This window comes from Elephas maximus, chromosome 3 (genome assembly GCF_024166365.1).
Source record: "Elephas maximus indicus isolate mEleMax1 chromosome 3, mEleMax1 primary haplotype, whole genome shotgun sequence".
Classification (NCBI taxonomy): domain Eukaryota; kingdom Metazoa; phylum Chordata; class Mammalia; order Proboscidea; family Elephantidae; genus Elephas; species Elephas maximus.
Genome location: NC_064821.1, coordinates 100,807,313 through 100,829,247, shown reverse-complemented (window position 1 = coordinate 100,829,247; position 21,935 = coordinate 100,807,313). Strand labels below are relative to the sequence as shown.

The 21,935-nt window shown below is 41.1% G+C and overlaps 1 protein-coding gene across 1 annotated transcript in view; it reads right to left on the bottom strand.

The window, feature by feature from the left end:
• C8A (complement C8 alpha chain) overlaps window positions 1-21,324 on the bottom strand; it is a 79,383-nt gene extending 58,059 nt beyond the window's left edge. Inside the window, exons 1-4 of the mRNA XM_049875968.1 lie at window positions 21,248-21,324; window positions 8,949-9,042; window positions 4,417-4,561; window positions 2,199-2,346 (exon numbers count right to left, since the gene is read on the bottom strand). Coding sequence (XP_049731925.1) covers window positions 2,199-2,346; window positions 4,417-4,561; window positions 8,949-9,042; window positions 21,248-21,324 — 464 coding nt within the window. The remainder of the gene's footprint in view (window positions 1-2,198; window positions 2,347-4,416; window positions 4,562-8,948; window positions 9,043-21,247) is intronic.
• Window positions 21,325-21,935: the final 611 nt, after the last annotated feature.

Genomic DNA, 21,935 nt, shown 5'->3' with positions numbered 1-21,935 from the left:
TAGGTCTCTTTCCCAACTACTCAATTCTGCCATTACAGGGCAAAAGCTGTCTTTCGATAAAACTTTATTTATAAAATGAGAAAGCAAGCCAGATTTGGCCTACTGGTCATAGTTTACTGATCCCCATTATAGAATAATATATGCTTAGAAGAAAAAGGTAGAAATATGGGGGTAAATCTTCAAGATATATTAAGTGAAAAAAGCAAGTCACATGACAGTATATATAGTATGATCACATTTATGTAAAATATACCTATGTGTATTATACATTACACACAGGTACAGTATACTTGCATATATTAGTTTATTTTACACCAAATTACATTTTTCAAATGGTCTTGAAGTCCCTACACCAAACAGTTAACAGAGATCACCTTTAGCGAGGGAAGGGAGGGAGAGTGATTGGGTGGGGTCTAAGTGGGGAAGGTGAAGAGAGACTTTCAGTTTTACCTTAAACATATAGAAGTATCTATAACAAGAAATAAAAATAAAAATCTGTGGGATCTTAAATTAGAAAAAAATAAGATTATTAAGAAAGGTCTGTGAGCTCTTGAGATGAACAGAAGAACCGTCAAAATGGCAACGGGTGGGAGTGGAGGCGGGCTCATTCTCCTACTTCCGTGCTCACTGTGGGCAAAGGTCTACGATTCAGGAAGTGTATTTCAATGCTTCTGGTTGATTCACACAAGAGCAGGGTCATGTAGTCCGGGATATTTTTGCCAGTAAGAAAGGATTTATTTTTTGGCTCAATATTTCATGCTTCTACTCTGTTCATTCCAAAGTAAATTTCAGTATCAACAACAGCCCCTTTTGATTGGTCTGAAAGAAAAAGAATTTGACCTTTTTTGATATGTGTGTGGCTATGTCATTTACAGGACTCAATCCGACCATGTGGGTGGGCTGTGATCTCATTGCCGTTAAACCATAATGAATGAGAGCTGCATTCAACCCCACCCTTACCTGACCTGAGTGAGCTGCAACAAGGCTGGGTCACTTGTGACAATTACTGAGTCTTCTCATATAATGACTTGGCTAGTCGTATTGATTTGTTTTGATTCAACCAATATTCAGTGAGAGGCTATTAAAGGACAGGCTCGGACATAAGGGCCGAGGGGATATAAAAGATGAGTGCAAGGCAGACTCTGCCTTCAAAGAGTTGACATTCAAGTTAGGGGACAGGACCCACAAAATCAGAGCAGCAGGAAACTAACAACACAGGAAACTAATGAACTAGATCCTGTACTGGGTACAATAAAGTAGAGATGAAAAGACAGATTTCTCCAGAAATTCTTGGCCTGGGCAGTTGGACGCTTCAACAGATGTTCCAATTCTAGTGGATAAATACTTGAGATAGTAGGACACAGGGGGCTCTGGGAGCAATAGGAGGGACTAAGTCAGCCTAGACAGGATCAAGCAGAGGTGGGTGTCAAGAAGGCTTCCTGAAGAGGTGATGGCAGGTTATGAGACGAACATTCCAGAAAGAACTAAAGCACATGATGCATCCAAGGAACTGGCCTCAAACATGAGGTACATGATGAAGAGAAGTGAGAACCAAGGATGATTTAATCTCCACAGATGAAGAAAGTGTAGACTAGGATGTTTAAGTAATCAATGGCAAAGTGGGGGTTGAAACCCCTCTTTGTCACACCCCAAAGCTTATTTTCTTTGTGTTGTATCACACTGTTACCATTTTCAGTTGCTATCAAGTCAATTCTGACTCATGGCAACTCCATGTGTGTCTGAGTAGAAATGTGTGTCATAGGTTTTCAATGGCTGATGTTTTAGAGATAGATCACCAGACTTTTCTTCCAAGGCATCACCCAGGTACTCCATCACACTGTTAGCCCTGGTTATACAAGCTGCTATAGTGTAAAACAGAATGCGAACAGTCCTATTAGAAAGTGAACTTGGTTCAGAGAGGGTATCATGGAAGATATGGCTTCTTAAATGGGCCTTGGAAAAGGAATCGGGGATTGAGGAGATGGTCAGCAGAGTACGGGGGCGTGAAAGGAGAGGAGGACCCTCCAGGCAGAGATGTAGAGGGGAAAGCATGAGTAATATCACCTGGGCAGGCGTGCACAGTCACCTTAGGGGAACAGCGAGAGCTGCCGGACAGAAAGGCCTCCTTTTTTCCCTAAAACTAATACTCATGATGGAAGACAAATCACTCCCTCCCCTAAGCTGAGGCAATGACTCACCCCAAGGCTGCTCTCTCTGATCCTGGAATCGGGTCATACTGGCTGCAGTCATTGTCAATGACCCTGACATCTTCACAGTCATCCTCATCAGAGCCATCAAGACAGTCCCTGTCTCCATTACACAAAAGGTGGCGTTTTAGGCAGCGACCTGAGAGACAGAGAGAGGGAGAGAGATGATGGGGATTCTTCTAGCCCCTCCCTGGACTCTTCCTTCTCCCTCATGACCCACATCTATAGTCACCAAATCCTGCCCATCAGTCCCACCCTGAAATTGCCTTAAATCTGTTCCATCTTCTCCATCTCACTATCCCTGCCTTCCTTCCAGCCTCCTGATTTCCTACCTGTAGCCTTCCAGTGAGTGCCTTACCCCTCTCTCCCTCTCTAATCCACTCTCCCATTGCAGCCCCAGTGGTCTTCTAAGATGCCAATCTAGCCATACCAACCTCTGTTCTGTATCCTTCTTGGCTCCCCATTGCTCTTCTTCCATATGTCACAGTCTGGTACAAAGGGCTTTTCTCTTCTGGCCCTTGGTTACCTCAATGACCTCATCACCTGCCTCGCTTTCCAAAGTCCTGACACTGCAATTATTCTGGTCAATTGCAAGCCCCTGAATTGCCATGCTTTTTCTCGTTCTTTCTCCCTATTTCCCAGAAACCTCTTTTTTTTCTCCCATTTTTCAAGTTGTAGCGCAAGTACTTTTTTGAAGCCTACACTGGCTGTCCAGAGCAGATCTGGACACCCACTTCTACAGAGGCCCACTGAACCACGTACATACACCAACCACAGCTGTTATTGCATGATATTGTAATTGACTCCAGTAGGACTCTCTCCCAGGAGCCGTCGTGGTGCAGTGGTTAAGTGCTCAGATCCTAATCAATAAGTTGGCGGTTCAAATCCTCCGAGCAGCTCCACAGGAGGAAAGACCTGGCAATCTGCTCCTATAAAGATTTCAGCCTAGGAAACCATGGGGCAGGTCCACACTGTCACGTGAGGTTGGTGTTAGTTGGAACCAACTCAACGGCACACAGCAGCAGGACTCTCTCCCCAACAGACTAACGGTGCCTGCAGGTGAGCCTCCTTAATTTTTTTTTTCTTTTTTATTGTACTTTAGATGAAGGTTTACAGAACAAACTAGTTTCTCATCAAACAGTTAGTATATACATTGTTATATCACATTGGTTAACAACCCCACAACACGTCAACACTCTCCATTCTCAACCCTGGGTTCCCTATTACCAGCTGTCCTGTTCCCTCCTGTCTGCCAGTCCATGCCCCAGGCCTGGTGCGCCCCTTTAGTTTTGTTTTGTTCCACAGGCCTGTTCAATCTTTGGCTGAAATGTGAACCTCAGGAGTGACCTCATTACTGAGCTGAGAGGGTGTCTGGGGGCCATACTTTCAGGGTTTCTCCAGTCTCTGTCTGGCCAGCAAGTCTGGTCTTTCTTTTTAAGTTAGAATTTTGTTCTACATTTTTCTCTAGCTCTGTCTTGGACCCTCTATTGTGATCCCTGTCAGAGCAGTCAGTGGTGGCACCTGGGAACCATCTAGTTGTACTGGACTCAGTCTTGTGGAGGCTGTGGTAGATGTGGTCCATTAGGCCTTGAGACTAATCTTTCCCTTGTATCTTTATTTTTCTTCATTCTTCCTTGCTTCTGAAGGGGTGAGACCAGTGGAGTATCCTAGATGGCCACTCACAGTCATTTAAGATCCCAGGCACTACTCACCAAAGTCGAATGTAGAACATATTCTTTATAACCTATGTCATGCCAATTGAGCTAGATGTTCCCCGAGATCATGGTCCCCACAGCCCTCAGCCAGCAATTCGGTCCCTCAGGGAGTATGGATGTGCCTATGGAGCTACCATGACCTGAGGCACCTTAATTTTTTCATCTCTGTGTTACCAGCGCATAATATATGCCCAGTAAATATTTGTTAAATTAACAGATGAACAAGTGAAATGTCTTTTGAGGGAAAGAGTGCTCCTAAACTGTGAAATGTACATTTACTAAATGAATCAAACAAGTGTTATTACAAACTTGCAGCAAAATTACTTGGGATGCAAGTACTTCAAATGCAGTTTCTAGGGCCCCAGCCCAAACCTGCTGATTGACAAGCTCGGGGGAAGGACTCAGGAGCCTGCATTTCAACAAGCTATCCGGGTAAGTGGTCTGCACTTTAGATCTGACAGCCACAGCTGTTATCCCGCTGGAAGGCTACTCACCTGTCTCCTTACACTGGAAATCCTCTCCACACCGTGCCTGCCTTAGACAATCCAGGGGACTGTGACAGCTGGCTTGATCCCAGACATCACCACTGCAGATGGCTCCCCCAAACTTGTTTGGCTGCAGAAGGCTCCGGTATCGGTACTAAATCAGATTTTTAAACAGACACATTATTGTCAATCAATCAACCAAGATATATGCAGGCAGGTCTCAGCTCACCATAAGGAATAAGTGTCTCATGATTGAGAACTGCCTGCAAAGCTATCTTTGGAGGGAATGAGTGCTCATAAATGGTGATGTTCAAACAGAGGTGGCATGATCACCAGCTGGATTACTGCATACAGCCTCCAAACATCAAATGAAAGGCTTGGACCAATTATTTCAAGCATCTTCCTACTTGCTAGGCAGGGCCTCTATTCTACCCACCCTCTTCCCCCTTTTTCAACTAGTTAATTCCTATTCATCTTTCAAGATTCATGTTTTACCTCCTCTGGAAAGCTTTCCCTAACTAAGAAAAGGCAGCATTCTCTGGACTTCTGCAGGTCCCCTTTCTCCTCTCTCTCCTAGCACTTGTCATATGAGTCCATGATTGATCATTTTGCTATGTGTCTCTCTCTCCCACTAGTCTATGAGCAATTTGAGGATGGGGATGGAGTGGCGAATAAAGGAACATATCTTACTGTGGTTTAAATGCTTGGCACTTGGCCTGTGGTCAGCACACAGTAGGCACTAGTAGAAGGCAGCTGTTGCTTTGACCTTGCAGCATCTCTTCTGGTCATTGCACCCTTCTTTCCTGGGACATTCTCATAAGGTTCAGATGGGGTTGACCCCAACCCCTCAATCATAAGGCTGTGTGGGTATTAACTAGGCCTGGCCAACCAAAGAATCTTTCTAGATACAATGGTTGGTTCAGAGATTGGCACATAACTCAATCCAGGCCAATCACAGTCCTCTCTGGGGAATTCCCTTCAGAACTATTGGAAAAGACAGCTTCTTTCCACTGGAGTTGCTGCGATTTGTAGGCATCCAGCAGTCACCTTGCCTACTATATGGAAAGAGCCCATCCAAGATACAGAGAGACAAAGAAAGCTCTGAAGATATCATCTGAGCCCTGAGGTCCACACTTGACTATACATGAAAAAACACTATTAAAGAAAACAAGAAATAAAAATACACAAAAATTTTGGGCTCTGTGGTCTTATGGTTTTGTCTTCTCTGTAGTGTATAGTATCAGACACTAGTGTAGAAGGAGGAAGTCGAAGACTAGGATATTCAGAGACTTAGGAAACCCCATCCCCGCCTTCAAGAAGCTTACAGTCTAACGGAGAAAGTAAAACATGTCCATAAGGAAATATAACAATTCAAATTATACTGTATGGATAGCAACCACACAGTGTCTCATAATGGACAGGGCAGTCCAGTACTTCTGCTGTCTCTTACCTTGGTTTGCCCACAGACCTTTACTTCAAAAAAGTTTGTGGGTAAGTAAGAAAGCAACGATTTGAGCAGCAAGAGAAGTGAGTTCCTGACCCAGATCTATTTCTTCCTTCCTATGTAATGTCAGGAGTCCCTGTTGTTGTTGTTGTTAGGTGCCGTCGAGTCGGTTCTGACTCATAGTGACCCTATCCACAACAGAACGAAACACTGCCCGGTCCTGCACCATCCTTACAATCGTTGTTATGCTTGAGCTCATTGTTGCAGCCACTGTGCCAATCCAACTCGTTGAGGGTCTTCCTCTTTTCTGCTGACCCTGTACTCTGCCAAGCATGATGTCCTTCTCCAGGGACTGATCCCTCCTGACATGTCCAAAGTATGTAAGATGCAGTCTTGCCATCTTTGCCTCTAAGGAGCATTCTGGCCACACTTATTCCAAGGCAGATTTGTTCATTCTTTTGGCAGTCCATGGTATATTCAATATGCTTCACCAACACCACAATTCAAAGGCGTCAACTCTTCTTCGGTCTTCCTGACTTATTGTCCAGCTTTCACATGCATATGATGTGATTGAAAATACCATGGCTTGGGTCAGGCGCACCTTAGTCTTCAGGGTGAAGTCTTTGCTCTTCAACACTTTGAAGAGGTCCTTTGCAGCAGATTTACCCAATGCAGTGCATCGTTTGATTTCTTGACTGCTGCTTCCATGGCTGTTGATTGTGGATCCAAGTAAAATGAAATCCTTGACAACTTCAATCTTTTCTCCATTTATCATGATGTTGCTCATTGCTCCAGGCATGAGCATTTTTGTTTTCCTTATGTTGAGGTGTAATCCATACTGAAGGCTGTGGTCTTTGACCTTCATCAGTAAGTGCTTCTGGCATGCAGACTGTGAGAGAATAAGTTTTTGTTGTTTAAGTCTTCCAGTTTGTGGTAATTTATTACAGTAGCCTCAGGAAACGAATACAGGATGTCAGAGCAAAAGGAGAGTTTGGGGGCCAGATACTTTCAAGCAGATGCAACCTAGGATTCTTTAGCATTTCTCAGAGATGGAGGAGGGGCAGAGTATTGACATCAGGCTTTGAAGTTGAAAAATCAGGTTCAAATAGTGGTTCTACCACCTACAAGCTCTATGATCCTGAACCACACATCAGGCATTCACAGAGCACCTCTGTGTCTCACTGAGGGTGGGTCTTGAAGAAGGACAGGCATCGGCAGACCCTCCAAGAGCCCACATGAGAGAAGAGTAGGGCTTGATGCAAGACAACAGGAATAGGGCTAAAGAGGAGGGCATAGATAGTGAATACAAAAACAGCTAACATTTATTGAACACTTACTATGTGCCAGGTGCCATGAAAACGGCTTTGCATGAATTACTCATTTAATGCCCACAATAACTCTATGAAGTAGGTACTATTACTGTGCCCATTTTAGAGATGAGGAAGCTGAGGCACAGAGAGGATTTAAAAATGCCCAAAGTAACACAGTAAACAAGGAGCAAAGCCAGGATTTTAAACTACAGAATGCAAGCTCAAATATTTGGACTTGACAGTAATGCGCCAATAGACAAGGTTCAAGTTCTGATACCCCAAGGGGTTAGGGGGGTGCCTGGGTGCATCCCGGTTGGGGTGCGTCCAATAAGGGCATGTGTTGTCCATAGACAACTTTAAAACAATAACAAAACAGAATGAAAGTTGGTGTGCTTTTTATTATTACCATGAGCCAGCAACTCTAAACAAAGTCAGTGATAAAATACTTCTCTCTGCCAGAGCAGAGCACTCCCACACACCCCACCCCCTTCCCTTAGTATGCAGCTGGGTTTAGGGAGCATTTTGGACCACTTAAAACCATTAGATTTTAGCTAAAGAACAGATTCACTTATAAAAGGAAGAACATCACCAGTGAATAATGAGCCCCTTTAAAAAATAATCTTTATAAAAAGTCAAATTACAGTAAAGCAAAGATGAGAATGTAAGGGGCCAGGGAAACTAGAGTACTGGACCTGGTACAACCAGAATGGAATGAATGAGAATGATGACACATTGTGAAAAATCTAACCAACATCACTGAATAATTTCTGTGGAAATTGTTGAATGAAAACCTAATTTGCCATGTAAACTCTCACCTTAAACACTATAAAATATTATTTAAAAAAAAAAAAAACACTTAGACATGCCTCTGTCCACTGGATGTGGCTGTTTTTCAAGCCAGAAAAGTGGAATTCTCAGGAACGCCCTCTGCACATTTTCTGGTTTATCTCCGCACCCGCCCAGGTCATGGGCAGCTCGGCAGTTTGTTACTAAGTCATTAGTCCCCTCTGGATGGCCCTCATTAAAGGACAGTAGATTGGCCAGGACTCAGAGAAGCCATTAGAGATATATGTGCCCATGCCTAGGCCAGTTTTCTGCATATCCTTGGAGCTTTGCCCAATAACGCCTCACAAACAAAATCAGGAGAGGTAAAAATAAGTTCCACCCTCCATGGGCCCGTGACTTCCAAACACCTATTTGTGGGCCAATTTCCTGCAGACCTCTAGACTTAGAAGCAACATGGATGCGTGGAGAGAGAGAGAGAAAGAGAATCTGCCACGGAGTCAACTCCAGCTCATGGAGACTTTGTATATAACAGAATAAAATGTTTCCTCAGCCTGAGTATGTTCAAGTCCATGATATGGCTCTTGTGCCAATCTGTCTCACCCTTGCCTTCACTGGCCCTCTACTTCACCAAACATAATATCCTCCTCCAGCAATTGATCTGTCTCGATGAAGTATTCAAAACAACCAAGTCAGACAACGTTCTCTTGTGATCTATAAGGTTTTCACTGGCTAATTTTCAGAAGTAGATCACCAGGCCTTTCTTCCTAGTCCGTCTTAGTCTGAAAGCTTCACTGAAACCTGTCCACTGTGGGTGACTCTGCTGGTATTGGAAATACCGTTGGCAGAGCTTCCAGCATCACAACAACACACAAGCTGCCACGGTAAGGCAAACTGACAGATGAGTGGTGGCTAGACATATAAACCCAATGTTTACCTCCTTTCAAATGCCTAATACATAAATCAAATATAAAATGTCCAAAAAGTGACTGTAAGTGTCTTACCTTTTGGTTCTGGCATGGAAAGCAGTCTGTCCACTCTGACCAGCTGCTCAGCTGGCAGGCAACTGCGGTCGGGGTGGAATGTTGATCAGCCCGGCTTAGTCTCCTAAAGAGAGGAAAGACTCCCACTCAACTTTGAGATGTAAGATTGAAGCAAAAAAGGAAGCTGTGCACATTTTCCTTCCAGTAAAACCAGTTTATAAGAAATTAGGGATACTATGGCTGATAGCCACACTTTGAGTCTGAACAGTCACTGTACCTCTACTAACATGGGTATACTGCTGGAGGGTTATGTAATTACCTCTTCAAACCTATATCAATCCCATGAGGATCAAATTATTCTAATTTTAGAGAGCCGGATACTGAGAAGAATTTACATGTTTTGAATAGCCAGAATAGCAGTAAGCTCAGTGGGATCTGAGGTGAGAGGACTGAGCCATTTGCTGGCTTTGAAATCCTGAGCAAGTTACTAATGTCTCTGTGCTACACCTTTCCTACTTGTAAAATTATGTTCGTAATAACATTACCTAATGGGGTCATGTCCCCAGCTGGTGCAAACAGCTAATGTACTCAACTGTTAACCAAAAGATTAGAGGTTCAAGTTCACCCAGAGGCACCTTGAAAGAAAAGCCTAGTGATCTATTTCCAAAAAATCAACAATTAAAAACCCTATGGAGCTCAGTTCTACTCTGACACGCACGGGGTCGCCATGACTCGGAATTGACTCGATGGCAAATGGTAAGTTTTTTTCTTTTTTTTAATGAAGTTATACTCTTGCAAATTAACAAGGACTCCGAAGAGTTTTTATAAGTAGGTTACATCTGTCGATATTCACAGAATTAAAAAGCAAAACTAAGAAATTTTTTAAAGATTTATTTTATTGTGGTTTAGGTGAAAGTTTACAACACATATTAGTTTTCCATTTAAAAAATTATACACAAATTATTTTGTGACACTGGTTGCAATCCCCGCAATGTGTCAGCACTTTCCACCTTTCCCTTTCCACCCAGCATTCTCCGTGTCCATTTGCACAAATTTCCTGTCCCTTTCTACCTTCTCATATTTGCTTTTGAGTAGATGTTGCCCATTCAGTCTCGTATACTTGATTGAACTAAGAAGCACATTCCTCGCGTGTGTTATTGTTTGTGTTATAGGCCTATCTGAACTTCGCCTGAAAGGTGGACTTTGGGAGTGGCTTCAGTTCTGAGTTAGCAGAGTATCCAGGGGTTGTAGTCTTGGGGGTTCCTCCAGCCTCTGTCAAACCAGTAAATCTGAAATTTTGTGTGTGTGTGTGTGTGTGTGTGAATTTGCATTTTGCTCTACATTTTTTCCTGCTCTGTCCAAAACTCTCTATTGTGATCCCTGTCAGAGCAGTTGGTGGTGGTAGCCAGGCACTATCTAGCTCTCCTGGGCTCAGGCTGGTGGAAGCTGTGTTTCATGTCGTCCATTAGTCCTTCGGATTAATATTTTCCTTGTGTCTTTGGTTTTCTCATTCTCCTTTGCTCAGAACATGATGGGACCGATAGATGTATTTGAGATGGCCACTCGCATGTTTTTAAGATCCCAGACGCTGCTCACCAAAGTAGAATGTAGCACATTTTCTTTATCAGCTATGTTATGCCAACTGACCTAGATGTCCCCTGTTGCAGTGGTCCCCAGCCCTTAGCCCCAGTAACTCGGTCCTTCAAGGTGTTTTGGTGTGTCTCTGAAGCTTCTATGGCTTTGCCTTGGGCAAGTTGTGCTGACTTCCCCTGTATTGTATGCTGCCTTTCCCTTCACTAAAGTTAACACTTGTCCACCATCTTGTTGTCGTTGTTAGGTACCATTGAGTCAGTTCTGACTCACAGCGACCCTATGTACAACAGAACAAAATACTGCCTGGTCCTGCGCCATCCTCACAATTGTGTTATGTTTGAGCCCATTGTTGCAGCCACTGTGTCAACCCATGTTGCTGAGGCTCTTCCTCTTTTTCACTGACCCACCACTTTATCAAGGATGATGTTTTCTCCAGGAACTGATCCCTCCAGATAACACGTCCAAAGTATGTGAGACGCAGTCTCGCCATCCTTGCTTCTAAGGAGCACTCTGGTTGTACTTCTTCCGACACAGATTTGTTCGTTCTTTTGGCAGTCCATGGTATACTCAGTATTCTTCACCAACATCACACTTGTCCACTATCTAGTCAGTGATTTCCCTTCTCCACTACTCCCCTCACTCGTAATCAGGAAAGATTGTTTTTCATCTCTGTGTAAACCTTTTCTTGGGTTTTTATAATAGTGGTCTCATACAATATTTGTCTTTTTGTGATTGACTTATTTCACGTAGCATAATGCCAGATTCATCCATGTTGTGAGATGTTTTGCAGATTCACCATTGTTCTTTATTGTTGTGTAGCATTCAGAGTATTCCATTGTGTGTATGTACCATAATTTGTTTATCCATTCATCTGTTGATGAGCACGTAGGTTGTTTCCATTTTTTTGCTATTGTGAATAATGCTGCAATGAACATGTGTGTGCATATGTCTATTTGTGCAACAGCTCTTATTTCTCAAAGATATACTCCTAGAAGTGGGATTGCTGGGTCAGACAGTATTTCTATTTTATTAATTTATTTTTAAATAACAATAATAAACCCACTATATATTACCATAAAATGCTTAGAAATTTGCCTTACACTTATGAAGTGTTTATTAATGACTGGTTTTTATTATTATATGCTAGGACACTGCATGTTAATGACTTTGACAACAATCCTAGGAGGTAAATAGTATTAGCCCTATGTTGTATATAAGAAAGCTGAGAGTCATAAAAATTAAGCAGCTGAGATTCATAAAAACTAAGTGAACCCTGAAGTCATAAGCTAGGTAAAGGCGAAATTCAAATGAATTGTGAAATCCATCTCATGGCAAGACTCCCCACCCTCACTGGTCTTCTACTTCACCAAACATAATATCCTTCCCAGTGGCACTGGCTAATTTTCAGAAATAGATCATCAAGGCTTTCTTCCTAATCTGCATGGTGGTGCGAAGCCCATTTCTGCCCCTCATCATGCTGCTGCCTCCTCATTTTACAAGTCAGAAAACAGAAATCAAAGAATGAGAGCCTTGCCTGGAAATTGGTCTGCCTCCAAGGCCACATTCTATTACCCCATGCTGCCTCCTCAGAAGTTAAAAAGCTTGCCCAATGTCACTCAGAAGGAGGGGGACAAGCCCCAGGTCTTTCTGGCTCCAAGCCTTAGCCTCTTTCCACAATACCATAGCTGCTGCAGCAACACTGAAGCCTGGTTGACCCAGGGGCAAAGTGGGAAAACTGTCTATTACCTCCAGCATGGCCACAGCCTCTGAGTGCCAGGCTGCCTCTCTCATGCTAACTGGTACAATTACCACCCTAGCACAGAAAAAACAAAAAGTGCTTCAAATCTCATGCCAATTATGCAGTGAGCTTCTACTTGGGATAAGTGATGACACCTGGGCTGAAACCCTAGCCAAGGAACCATGAGACAGTCAGGAAAATGATGCTTATCTTAACATTGGTTCTCAAACTTTTAATTTCAGGAACCCTTTATACGGTCAAAGAGCTCTCATTAAGTGGGTTATATCTACCAATAGTCACAGAATTCAAAATCAAAATTGATTTTTAAAAATTATTTATTAATTCATTTAGAAACAACCATAATAAGCCCATTACAAGCTACGGTAAAAAAACATAATTTTATAAAACATTTCTGAGATCAATAATTGGTGAGAAAAGTGTCATTGTTTTACATTTTTGCAAATCTCTTTAACATCTGGCTTAGTAGAAGACACTTAGATTTTCATTTCTACCTCCACATTCGATCTGTTACCATATGCTGTTTTGGTTGAAGTCTATGAAGAAAACACAGCATCACACAGTTATATAGTCAGAAAAGGGAGGAGAGTTTTAATAGTCTTTTCAGATAACTTGGAATGTTCTTCTTTGATGCTTCACCAAAAGTTGATAAATAGTAATTTCTTAAATCTTAGTTGCAGTGGGGAATCTGAAAGCATATTAATGACTGTTTTATATTCTACTACATCCAGATCCATTGGTCTATGTGTACTTTGAATGGATCTCATAGATAATTATCCCACAGATAATTTTTGTGACGTAAGGCACTGGTAATTTGAAAAATAGTGGTTCCCTGAGTTACACCTATCTACCAAATATTGACATGTTTCACTATATAATATAAAAACAAACAAAAAAAACAATTTTTCTAATATCACCAATTATTTTCTCAAGCTTAAAAGTTAAAATCTTGTTATGGGTAACAAATACCTGCTGTTTGTTTTCCTTAAACTGACAGGCTCACTTTGTTCATTTTTGAGGTAATGCCTACTAAATACCTAAGCCTGAATAAACCTAGTTTCCCTGGCAGTTCTTCTGTTAAGTAAAAATGGTGTTCCCCGAAAAAAATGGCTACTTGAGCAGATGTTTACTTTTCCTGTAGACACCATCATACTTTAGCATGCAAAGGAAGTTCTTTCATGATTTCTTCCTATTTTGTCACATAGCATATTTAAAACACACGTACTCAAGGATTGAGGTTTAATAATATTAATAATTCTTACTGCTCTAAGAACTTTTAAAAGTAATTCCCCCCCCCCCGTGAGTTTAGTGTCAGTGCCTTGATTGAGCCAAGAAGACTCCAAGAGTTTTATCCACCGTTGCTTTTGCGCCATCAGTGCATGTGTAAACACAGTGAAAAGGGGAAATTATGTCTTAGTATTATTATAAAACTTGTTTTGACTTTGCAGACCCCCGAAAAGATCATGAGGACTCCCTGGCCTCTCTGGACCAGGCTTTGAGGATCTCTGATCTGTAAAGTGAGGCTAATATACAACACCAGCCACACCATCCCTCCAAAGAAAACTTCGGTACTCAGCTCACAATCTTCCTCTGTATCTCAATTCCTGCCATCACTCTGGGCAAACTCATCACCTTGATAAATCAACTATTCAGCACTCAGGTCTCTGTTTTTCCTTTTGCTCATCCCCAATGACCTTCTTCACTCCACTATCTTCCACAGTCACATCCTGAACCTTCTCACACTCTGAAATAGCTCCTCCTCTGAGTGACTAAGTCATGATTCACCTGTGAATAGCAGCTGTTCAGGGCTCCACAATTCCTTCTCCTTCTATCGTATGTGCTCAGTGATGCCCGCTGCACTCTTCCTTTGAGCTCATTGAAGCCTCCATTTCCTTGACACCTAAGCTTTGTCCCTATCATTAAGACCCCTTCCTAACTTTGTTTCCCTTTATAACCAGTTTCAATTCCATAATCAATCATTTTAAATTCCTAGCTATATCCTAAACTCTTAGGCCCAACTATGCCCTCACTCACATCTAAGTACACTGTATTTTTATCTAAATAACACGTGCCTTCTATGTTTGTTTGCCAACTAGCCCCTCCCCTCCACCAAGGTATTCTCCTAAGCACAGCTATGCTAAGTTTTTTACATGTTGCTGTAAAAAAAATTAGCATAGTGTGTTTACAAAAATATCTGGGGGAGGGAGGGAGGGCATAGTTGGCAAACAAACATAGAAGGTGCGTGTTATTTGTGTAAAAATGCAGTAAATCCAGTCTTGAATGAATCCAACTATATGCCTTTTTACCTGGGTTAACTTCTAGATGTCTTCCAGTCTTATCCTAAAGCTCAATTCCTTAAGGAAGCATTCCCTGATCCCCAGACTTGTTAGATCCCTCCTTTCATATGCTTTGGTCAATCTTTGCACATCTTCTTTTCAACACTTAATTATCACATTTATAGTATTGGTATAATTTCTGTATTTCCTATCAGATTATAAACTCTATGAAGGCAAGTACTGTCTATATTTTTGTTTGTTTTTACTTTTTTTTTATTGTACTTTAGATGAAGGTTTACAGAACAAACTAGTTTCTCATCAAACAGTTAGTACACACATTGTTATATCACATTGGTTAACAGCCCCACAACACGTCAACACTCTCCATTCTCAACCCTGGGTTCCCTGTTACCAGCTATCCCATTCCCTCCTGCCTTCCAGTCCCTGCCCCAGGGCTGGTGCGCCACTTTAGTCTTGTTTTGTTTCATGAGCCTGTTCAATCTTTGGCTGAAGGGTGAACCTCAGGAGTGACCTCATTACTGAGCTGAAAGGGTGTCTGGGGAATATACTTTCAGGGTTTCTCCAGTCTCTGTCAGGCCAGCAAGTGTAGTCTTTCTTTTTGAGTTAGAATTTTGTTCTACATTTTTCTCCAGCTCTGTCTGGGACCCTCTATTGTGATCCCTGTCAGATTAGTCAGTGGTGGAGCCAGGCACCATCTAGCTGTGCTGGACTCAGTCTGGTGGAGGCCGTGGTAGACGTGGTCCATTATGTTATATGTTTGCTACTGAAGTCCCAGCATGTATTATGTGGCTAAACCTATAAAAGGTGCACAATAAATATTTATGGAAGGAAGGAAAGGAGAGAGGAAAGAAAAAAGAGAGGGAGGAAGAAAAAAAAACAATTTCAACAACATTATTTAGAGATTTATTCAAATCTGATTCCCAGTTAAAATCCAATTAAATAATCCTGGTACCTAGACATTAAAATAGTTCAAGATTTGCCCTATATGACATTTTTGCACTAATAATAAAAATTTAAAATATAGGAGCATGAAGAAAGAGAAGAGTTCTAATCATCAAAAGGTGAGAGGAAAGCAACAGGATAAAGGTTTGGGGACAGAAAATGACTACAGCATTAGTTCTGCATCTCACTATAGAATTGTCAAGATAATGTCATTGTAAACCCATGGAGACTGCATTATGATGTCAAAATGGAAGGAAACAGCATTAATGGATACAGTGCTGCGTTGCTGTAGTTTTAAAAGCTTTGTGACATGATGTCTAGACAAAGACATACACAGTAATGCTATCACTGAGGCAAGAATACAGAGGGTACACCAGGACCATTCATTAAGTCATTGCAGGTCTCCAACATTTTAGCCAATATCAATATGACCAATGTTTTGTCTTATCATTCCAATGAATTGTTTTTAATGTAGCGCATTTTGGGTGGATTATAAAAGTAATACATTTTCATTAACAAGAATATAAAAAAGATAGTAAAAGAAAAAATTCCCCTAAATCCTACCACCATTAATATTTTGTTGTTATTTCCTTCCACTCTTTATTTTCATAACACAGTTGAGGTCATACATTTTATATCCTGATTTTCCAATTAATATTATAGCAAAAGTATAAACAATTTATAATGACTACTCATTATTCCAATCCCATAATAGTGAACAATTAGATTACTGACTCTGGAGGTTTTCTGTATTCTAAGTCATTTACTAAATATCCTGTGGAATGGAATGACTGAGTAAGGATACACATGATTTCAAAGCTTGTAACAGATGCTGTCAAATGGCTTTCCAAAAGAGCCATATCAATTTTCATTTACTTATGGAATCATTAATAATTCTGTGACCTAGTAAGTCTTGGAAGAAAAATTTAAAGCACATCCCAGCTACAGAAAATATAATGTATCAGTAAGACATTTAATATAGTGCACCAGGATTCAGGAATCTTTGAGTCTTGTCTTTAGTTTTCCTCTAACTTGCTGGGATATTATGAGCAAGGTACCTTAAAATATTTAGGTTTTAGTTTTTTCATCTATGGAATGAGCACAAGTCAATGTAGTATTATTGCAGGATTTTTTTTTTTAGTGTTCTTTGTGCAATATTAACTAGTTCCTGAGATATGCGCCAAAGGTGTGAAGACAAGAAAAGATCCATAGGTACATACATTTGGATAAACTGCAAACGATATGCCACTTTTGGAGATTTTGGATACCCAGTAACATATTAAAGGCTTTGAGAATTCCTGTATTTTAAGTTTGCTTAACCCAGCAGTTCCCAAACTTTTGGAACACCATTCATTTCTTTTTTTTTTTTTTTCATGCAACACCTGTGAGACCATGTAACAGTTGAGGAAACACTGATGTCATGGAAAGGGTTTTAGGGTCTGCCAAACATGCATTTGAATCCAGTTTCTGCCACTTACTGAACTTCAATTTTCTCATAGCTAAAAAACAGGGATAATAATAACTTGTAAGACCGCTTTGAATATGGAGTGAAATCACGTATGTAAAGCTCCAAGTACAATGCCTGGAATACTTGTTAGTTTTCTCCTCCCTAGCCTTCTCAACCCCATGGAACCTCTCCATCTTTACAAATTGTGTGTTGAATACCTGTTCTGTTTAGGGCTGTGCACTAGTGAGATGCTTACCACTTGGCTTTTTCCTTCAGGCGGCATATTGGGCAAAGGACCTAAAACCTAGCATTGAACATGCAACCTGCAAACCAAGTGCTTGACCCCAGAGTGTGGCCACCTCAGCAATTCAGAAAACAGAATCATTAATTAGCTACCAATCCTAGGCTAGCAGATCAAGAGGCCTAACCCTGATTACTGCTGGTGCCATCCTAATAAGTTGGTCAAGCAAACAACTGTATTCAAGGCTGATTGTCACTAATTATATGACCTGGAGTCAGTCCCATTCAGTTACTTGAAAATTACATTATGAACCTGAGTATTTTAAATTTGACTTGAAAGTGAACGTTCGCCAGTGACCTCCATGTTGCTAAAACCAGTGGAAACTTTTCTGGCTTTGTCTTACTTGAATTGTGTCCCCAAGAAAGGTATGTTCAAGTCTTAACCCTCGGTATCTGTGAATGTGACTTTATATGGAAATAGGATCTCTGCAGGTATGATCAAGTTAAGATGAGGTCATACTAAATTAGGATGGGCCCTAAATCCTATGACTGGTGTCTTTATAGGTGAAAGGAGAGGGAGATTTGGACAGAGAAGACACATGGCGGAAGGCCATGAAGATAGATGCAGACACTGTTACTAAGCTGCTATAAGCCAAGGAATGCCTGGAGTCCAGAAGCTGGAAGACACAAGGTAGGATTTTTCCCTAGAGTCTTCAAAGAGAGCATGGCCCTGCCGAAACCTTGATTTTGGACTTCTAACCTCCGTTACTGTGATAGAATAAATGTCTCTTGTTTAAAGCCACCCCGTTTGTGGTAATTTGTTGCAGAAGCTTTAGGAAACAAATACAGACATATTTTAACCACTGTTTCCTTCTTGAGATAATTTCTTCCTTGAAAAACCAAACCAAACCAAACCAAACCCACTGCTATCAACTCAACTCCAACTCGTAGTGACCCTATAGGACAGAGTAGAACTGCCCTATACGGTTTCCAAGGAGCACCTGCTGGGTTCAAACTACCTACCTTTTGGTTAGCAGCCGTAGCTCTTAATGTCTAAGCCACCAGGGTTTCCATTTCTTCCTTAGACTCTCTCAACACCACACCTCCTTACCCTCCTCCTACCTCTGTGCCCAGTTCCCTTTGACTTCTCTAAATATGGGATTCCTCAGGGTGCAGTCCTGCTTTTCTTCTTTGATTTCTCTGTATTCTCACTTACTTCCGTGGCTTCATATACCATCTATGCTAATACCTCCTAAACTTAGATCTTCAACCCAGACCATTCCTTTGCAATCCTGTTTTGTTTATCCAACTGCCCATGTTATGTCCCCACTACTTGGCTCTCAAACACGGAAAAGGTAGTGGGTCTAAATCTAAACTCTTTTTTTTTTCTTTTACCAGCACCAGTGAATGGAACCACCATAAAATCAGTTGCTCAAGCCAGACACCTAAGAGTCATCTTTAATTCCTTCCTTTTCCTCACTCTCATGTCCAATCCTTTGGAAATTTCTGTCGATTTTATTTTCAAACTATATCTCAAATGTCTTCCCACCTGCCTCTCTCCAGTGCTACTATCCTAATTCAAGGCACCATTATTTCTCACCCAGATAATTGCTATGGCCTCGTCGGGCTCCAAACCATCTGCTTCACCTTCCTGCAATCCATTCTCTGTACATCAACCAGAATGAATTTTTACAATTATAAATCAGATCATATCACTCCTGTATAGACCTTCCAGTGGCTTTTTACTGCATGTAGACTAAAATTCTCTTCCTCATCATGGTGCCCGAGATCCTCCGTAATCTGGTCTCTGCCCACCTCTTTGACGTACTCTGCTAACACAATCCCCTGCTCTTACACCACTCCCATCCTTCGGTTCCATAAACACGATGAGCCGTTTCCCACCACAGAGTCTTAGCACATGCTCATCTCTCTACCCAGACAACTCCCCTCTGCTCTTCACATGGCTTCTCCTTACCATCCTTCATACCTCAACTCAACATCACCTCCACAGACTTCAGATAAGCAAGTGATATCCGTGAGCTCAAAAAATAAATGTCTAAAGTTAAAATACATACACCATCTATTTTCAATGTCGGAGTTTGTGTAATATTTTATTTGAAAAAAAAGAATGCCATTTCTATACTAGAAAAGTTTGAAATCACTGACTCAGCTGGAAGATGTATGCCACCTGGCACATTATAAATTTGTTCCGTCTGACTATCGTCAACCATCAGAGAGAATAGAATACTAAAAGATAACAATAGCGATAACCCAACACTACCAGCTGTAACCTTTACTGAATGCTTGCTAAGGGCCCAGCAGTGTTCTAAGTACTTATCCTGCATTTAATTCTTACAGCCACCTGGGAGTAAGTGTGCTTACTTACCCCCACTTTACACCTGAGGGGAACGAAACTCAGAAATGTTTAAATAACTTGTTGATCACACAACCAGTAAATGTCAGCACCAGGATTTGAAAGCAGTAATTTTACCATCTAGTTGTCCATTTTCAAATCCGGTGTCAGAAACGCTGGCGTTAAACACAAAGACCTCGTGATTTCTTACTTCAGCACTTCGTAAAATACTTAATTGGTTCTCCTCCACGTTGACTTCAAATTTGCCTCTCCACTGGTCTGTCTTGTTTGATAAGTTCATCAAACGTCAAGGCCCTTTGTTCAGTTTCAAAAAGGATTATAATGATAAAAAAAAAAAAAGAAGCGTTTATAATTAAGAGTATCTCGGCAGAGATTTCCTTTACCACGGTTCTCTTGCCTTTATCTTCTAATTATTAGTGATGAATCTCCTGATTTTTCAGAATTGTATTTGCTTTAAGTACAAAGTTGCAAATGAATCGCAGTAAAAATGCATTCTCCCCTTCTGAACTGTTACTTAAAGGAAATCTCTCTTGCTGTAATATTTAAAAGCAGTGATGATTCAAAATTGAATCATGTGACAAGAATTTGAGTAAAATAACTCTCTAAAATCTTGAATGTTTAGGAGACAGGGACTGCTTTAAAATAATTCCAAATGTGAAACAAGGGGTTGCTTAAAAAACCAAACCCTTTGCCGTTGAGTCGATTCCGACTCAAAGCGACCCTATAGGACAGAGTAGAATTGCCCCACAGGAATTCAAACTGCCGACCTTTTGGTTAGTAGCCAAGTTCTTAACCACTGTGCCACCAGGGCTCCGCAGGGTTGCTTAAGCACTGCAAAATACGTACTGTTAGGATGTAGAAAAGCTTGAAGCCAGGCTGGAAAATGTCAAGAAAATAGAAAGTGTAAAACACAATGTACGTGTGAATATATCACTTCTGTCCATTAACCCACAGTAAAAGATAAACTAATTTCTAGAATGAAATAAGCCAACATTTCTACAGTTCTTTGTTTTTCCCAAGATGCTTTCACATTTATTATCTAATTTCATCCTTCCAACAACACTGTGAGTATTCTTCTGATTTCTCTTTTACAGATAAGGAAGGAGAGGTTAAGGTAATTGTCCAACATCACTCAGGAGAACTATCATTTATTAAGATCCTACCATAAGCCTAGTACATTTTATACCCAGGATTTTATTTCATCTTCATTAACTTTTATAGAGGAGATATTGTTCGAACTTTACAGAGAAACTGAGGCTCAAAGAGTTTAAGTGACTTACTCCAAATTACCCAGTTCCTAAATATTAAAGCTGTAATTTGTAGACAGCCCTATCTGGCTCCAAATATATGCTCTTTTAATTGTCCTGTACTCCTTCACTGGATTGGTAATAACAGGACAAGAGGTTTACATTCATCATAAAATAGCCCGTTGCAAATATGGAAGTGTCTTAATTCCCCACCAGGTGTTTTCAATGTGCAAATTTGTAGAGACATATGGTTGACTCAGGAGCCCTGGTGGTGCAGTGGTTAAGAGCTCAACTGCTAACCAAAAGGACAGCAGTTTGAATCCACCAGCTGCTCCTTGGGAACCCTATGAGATAGTTCTACTCTGTCCTATAGGGTCACTATGAGTTAGAATCAACTCGAGGGCAATGGGTATGGTCAACTCACCGGTTCACCTTCTCCTGCACGGTTGTCCCAGGCTGACAAGTCATCACAGACAAGATGAGAAAAGCAACAACAAACATCTCATCCAAAAGCCACCACCCTGTTATTTAGAAGGAGTAAAATATCTATTCAGGGAGTTTGGAGTAAAAGGTGTCTACAGGCCAGGAGCTGTAAGATCTATCTGATGTTTGAAACTAACAAAACTTGCCAATTCTCATTCAGATGTGGTTAATTAGTAACCAGGGTATTGATTAGCCAAATGCCCTAAAATCTCAGACACCAAAGGCCACTGTCCTTCAGTCCTTTTGAAAAATAATATCCATATGGTTGAGGAAAGGAGGATATTTAATTAATATCAATTGAGCAAAGGGATCTTATTCTCAGAGAGAGGCAAAGGTCAAACCAAGATGCTGTTCCAGAATTTGTAGTCTTTTTGAGTGGATCTTGAAGCTTCTGAGGTCAGACCAACCTACTTTGCAGGACTGAAACAAGGCTAATACCAGAATATCAGTTTAGCCATAAAACAGCCAGACAAAACGTAGGAAATGCTAGCAGTTATATGGAAGTTCCACAACATATTGCTGAATATCTGAAAGCCTGAGAAATGTGAATAATTGAACGGACTTCTCACCTTCATTCAGACATTGGGTATCATTAAAATCTAGCATATTTGGGTCTTGAAGGTCCCAGA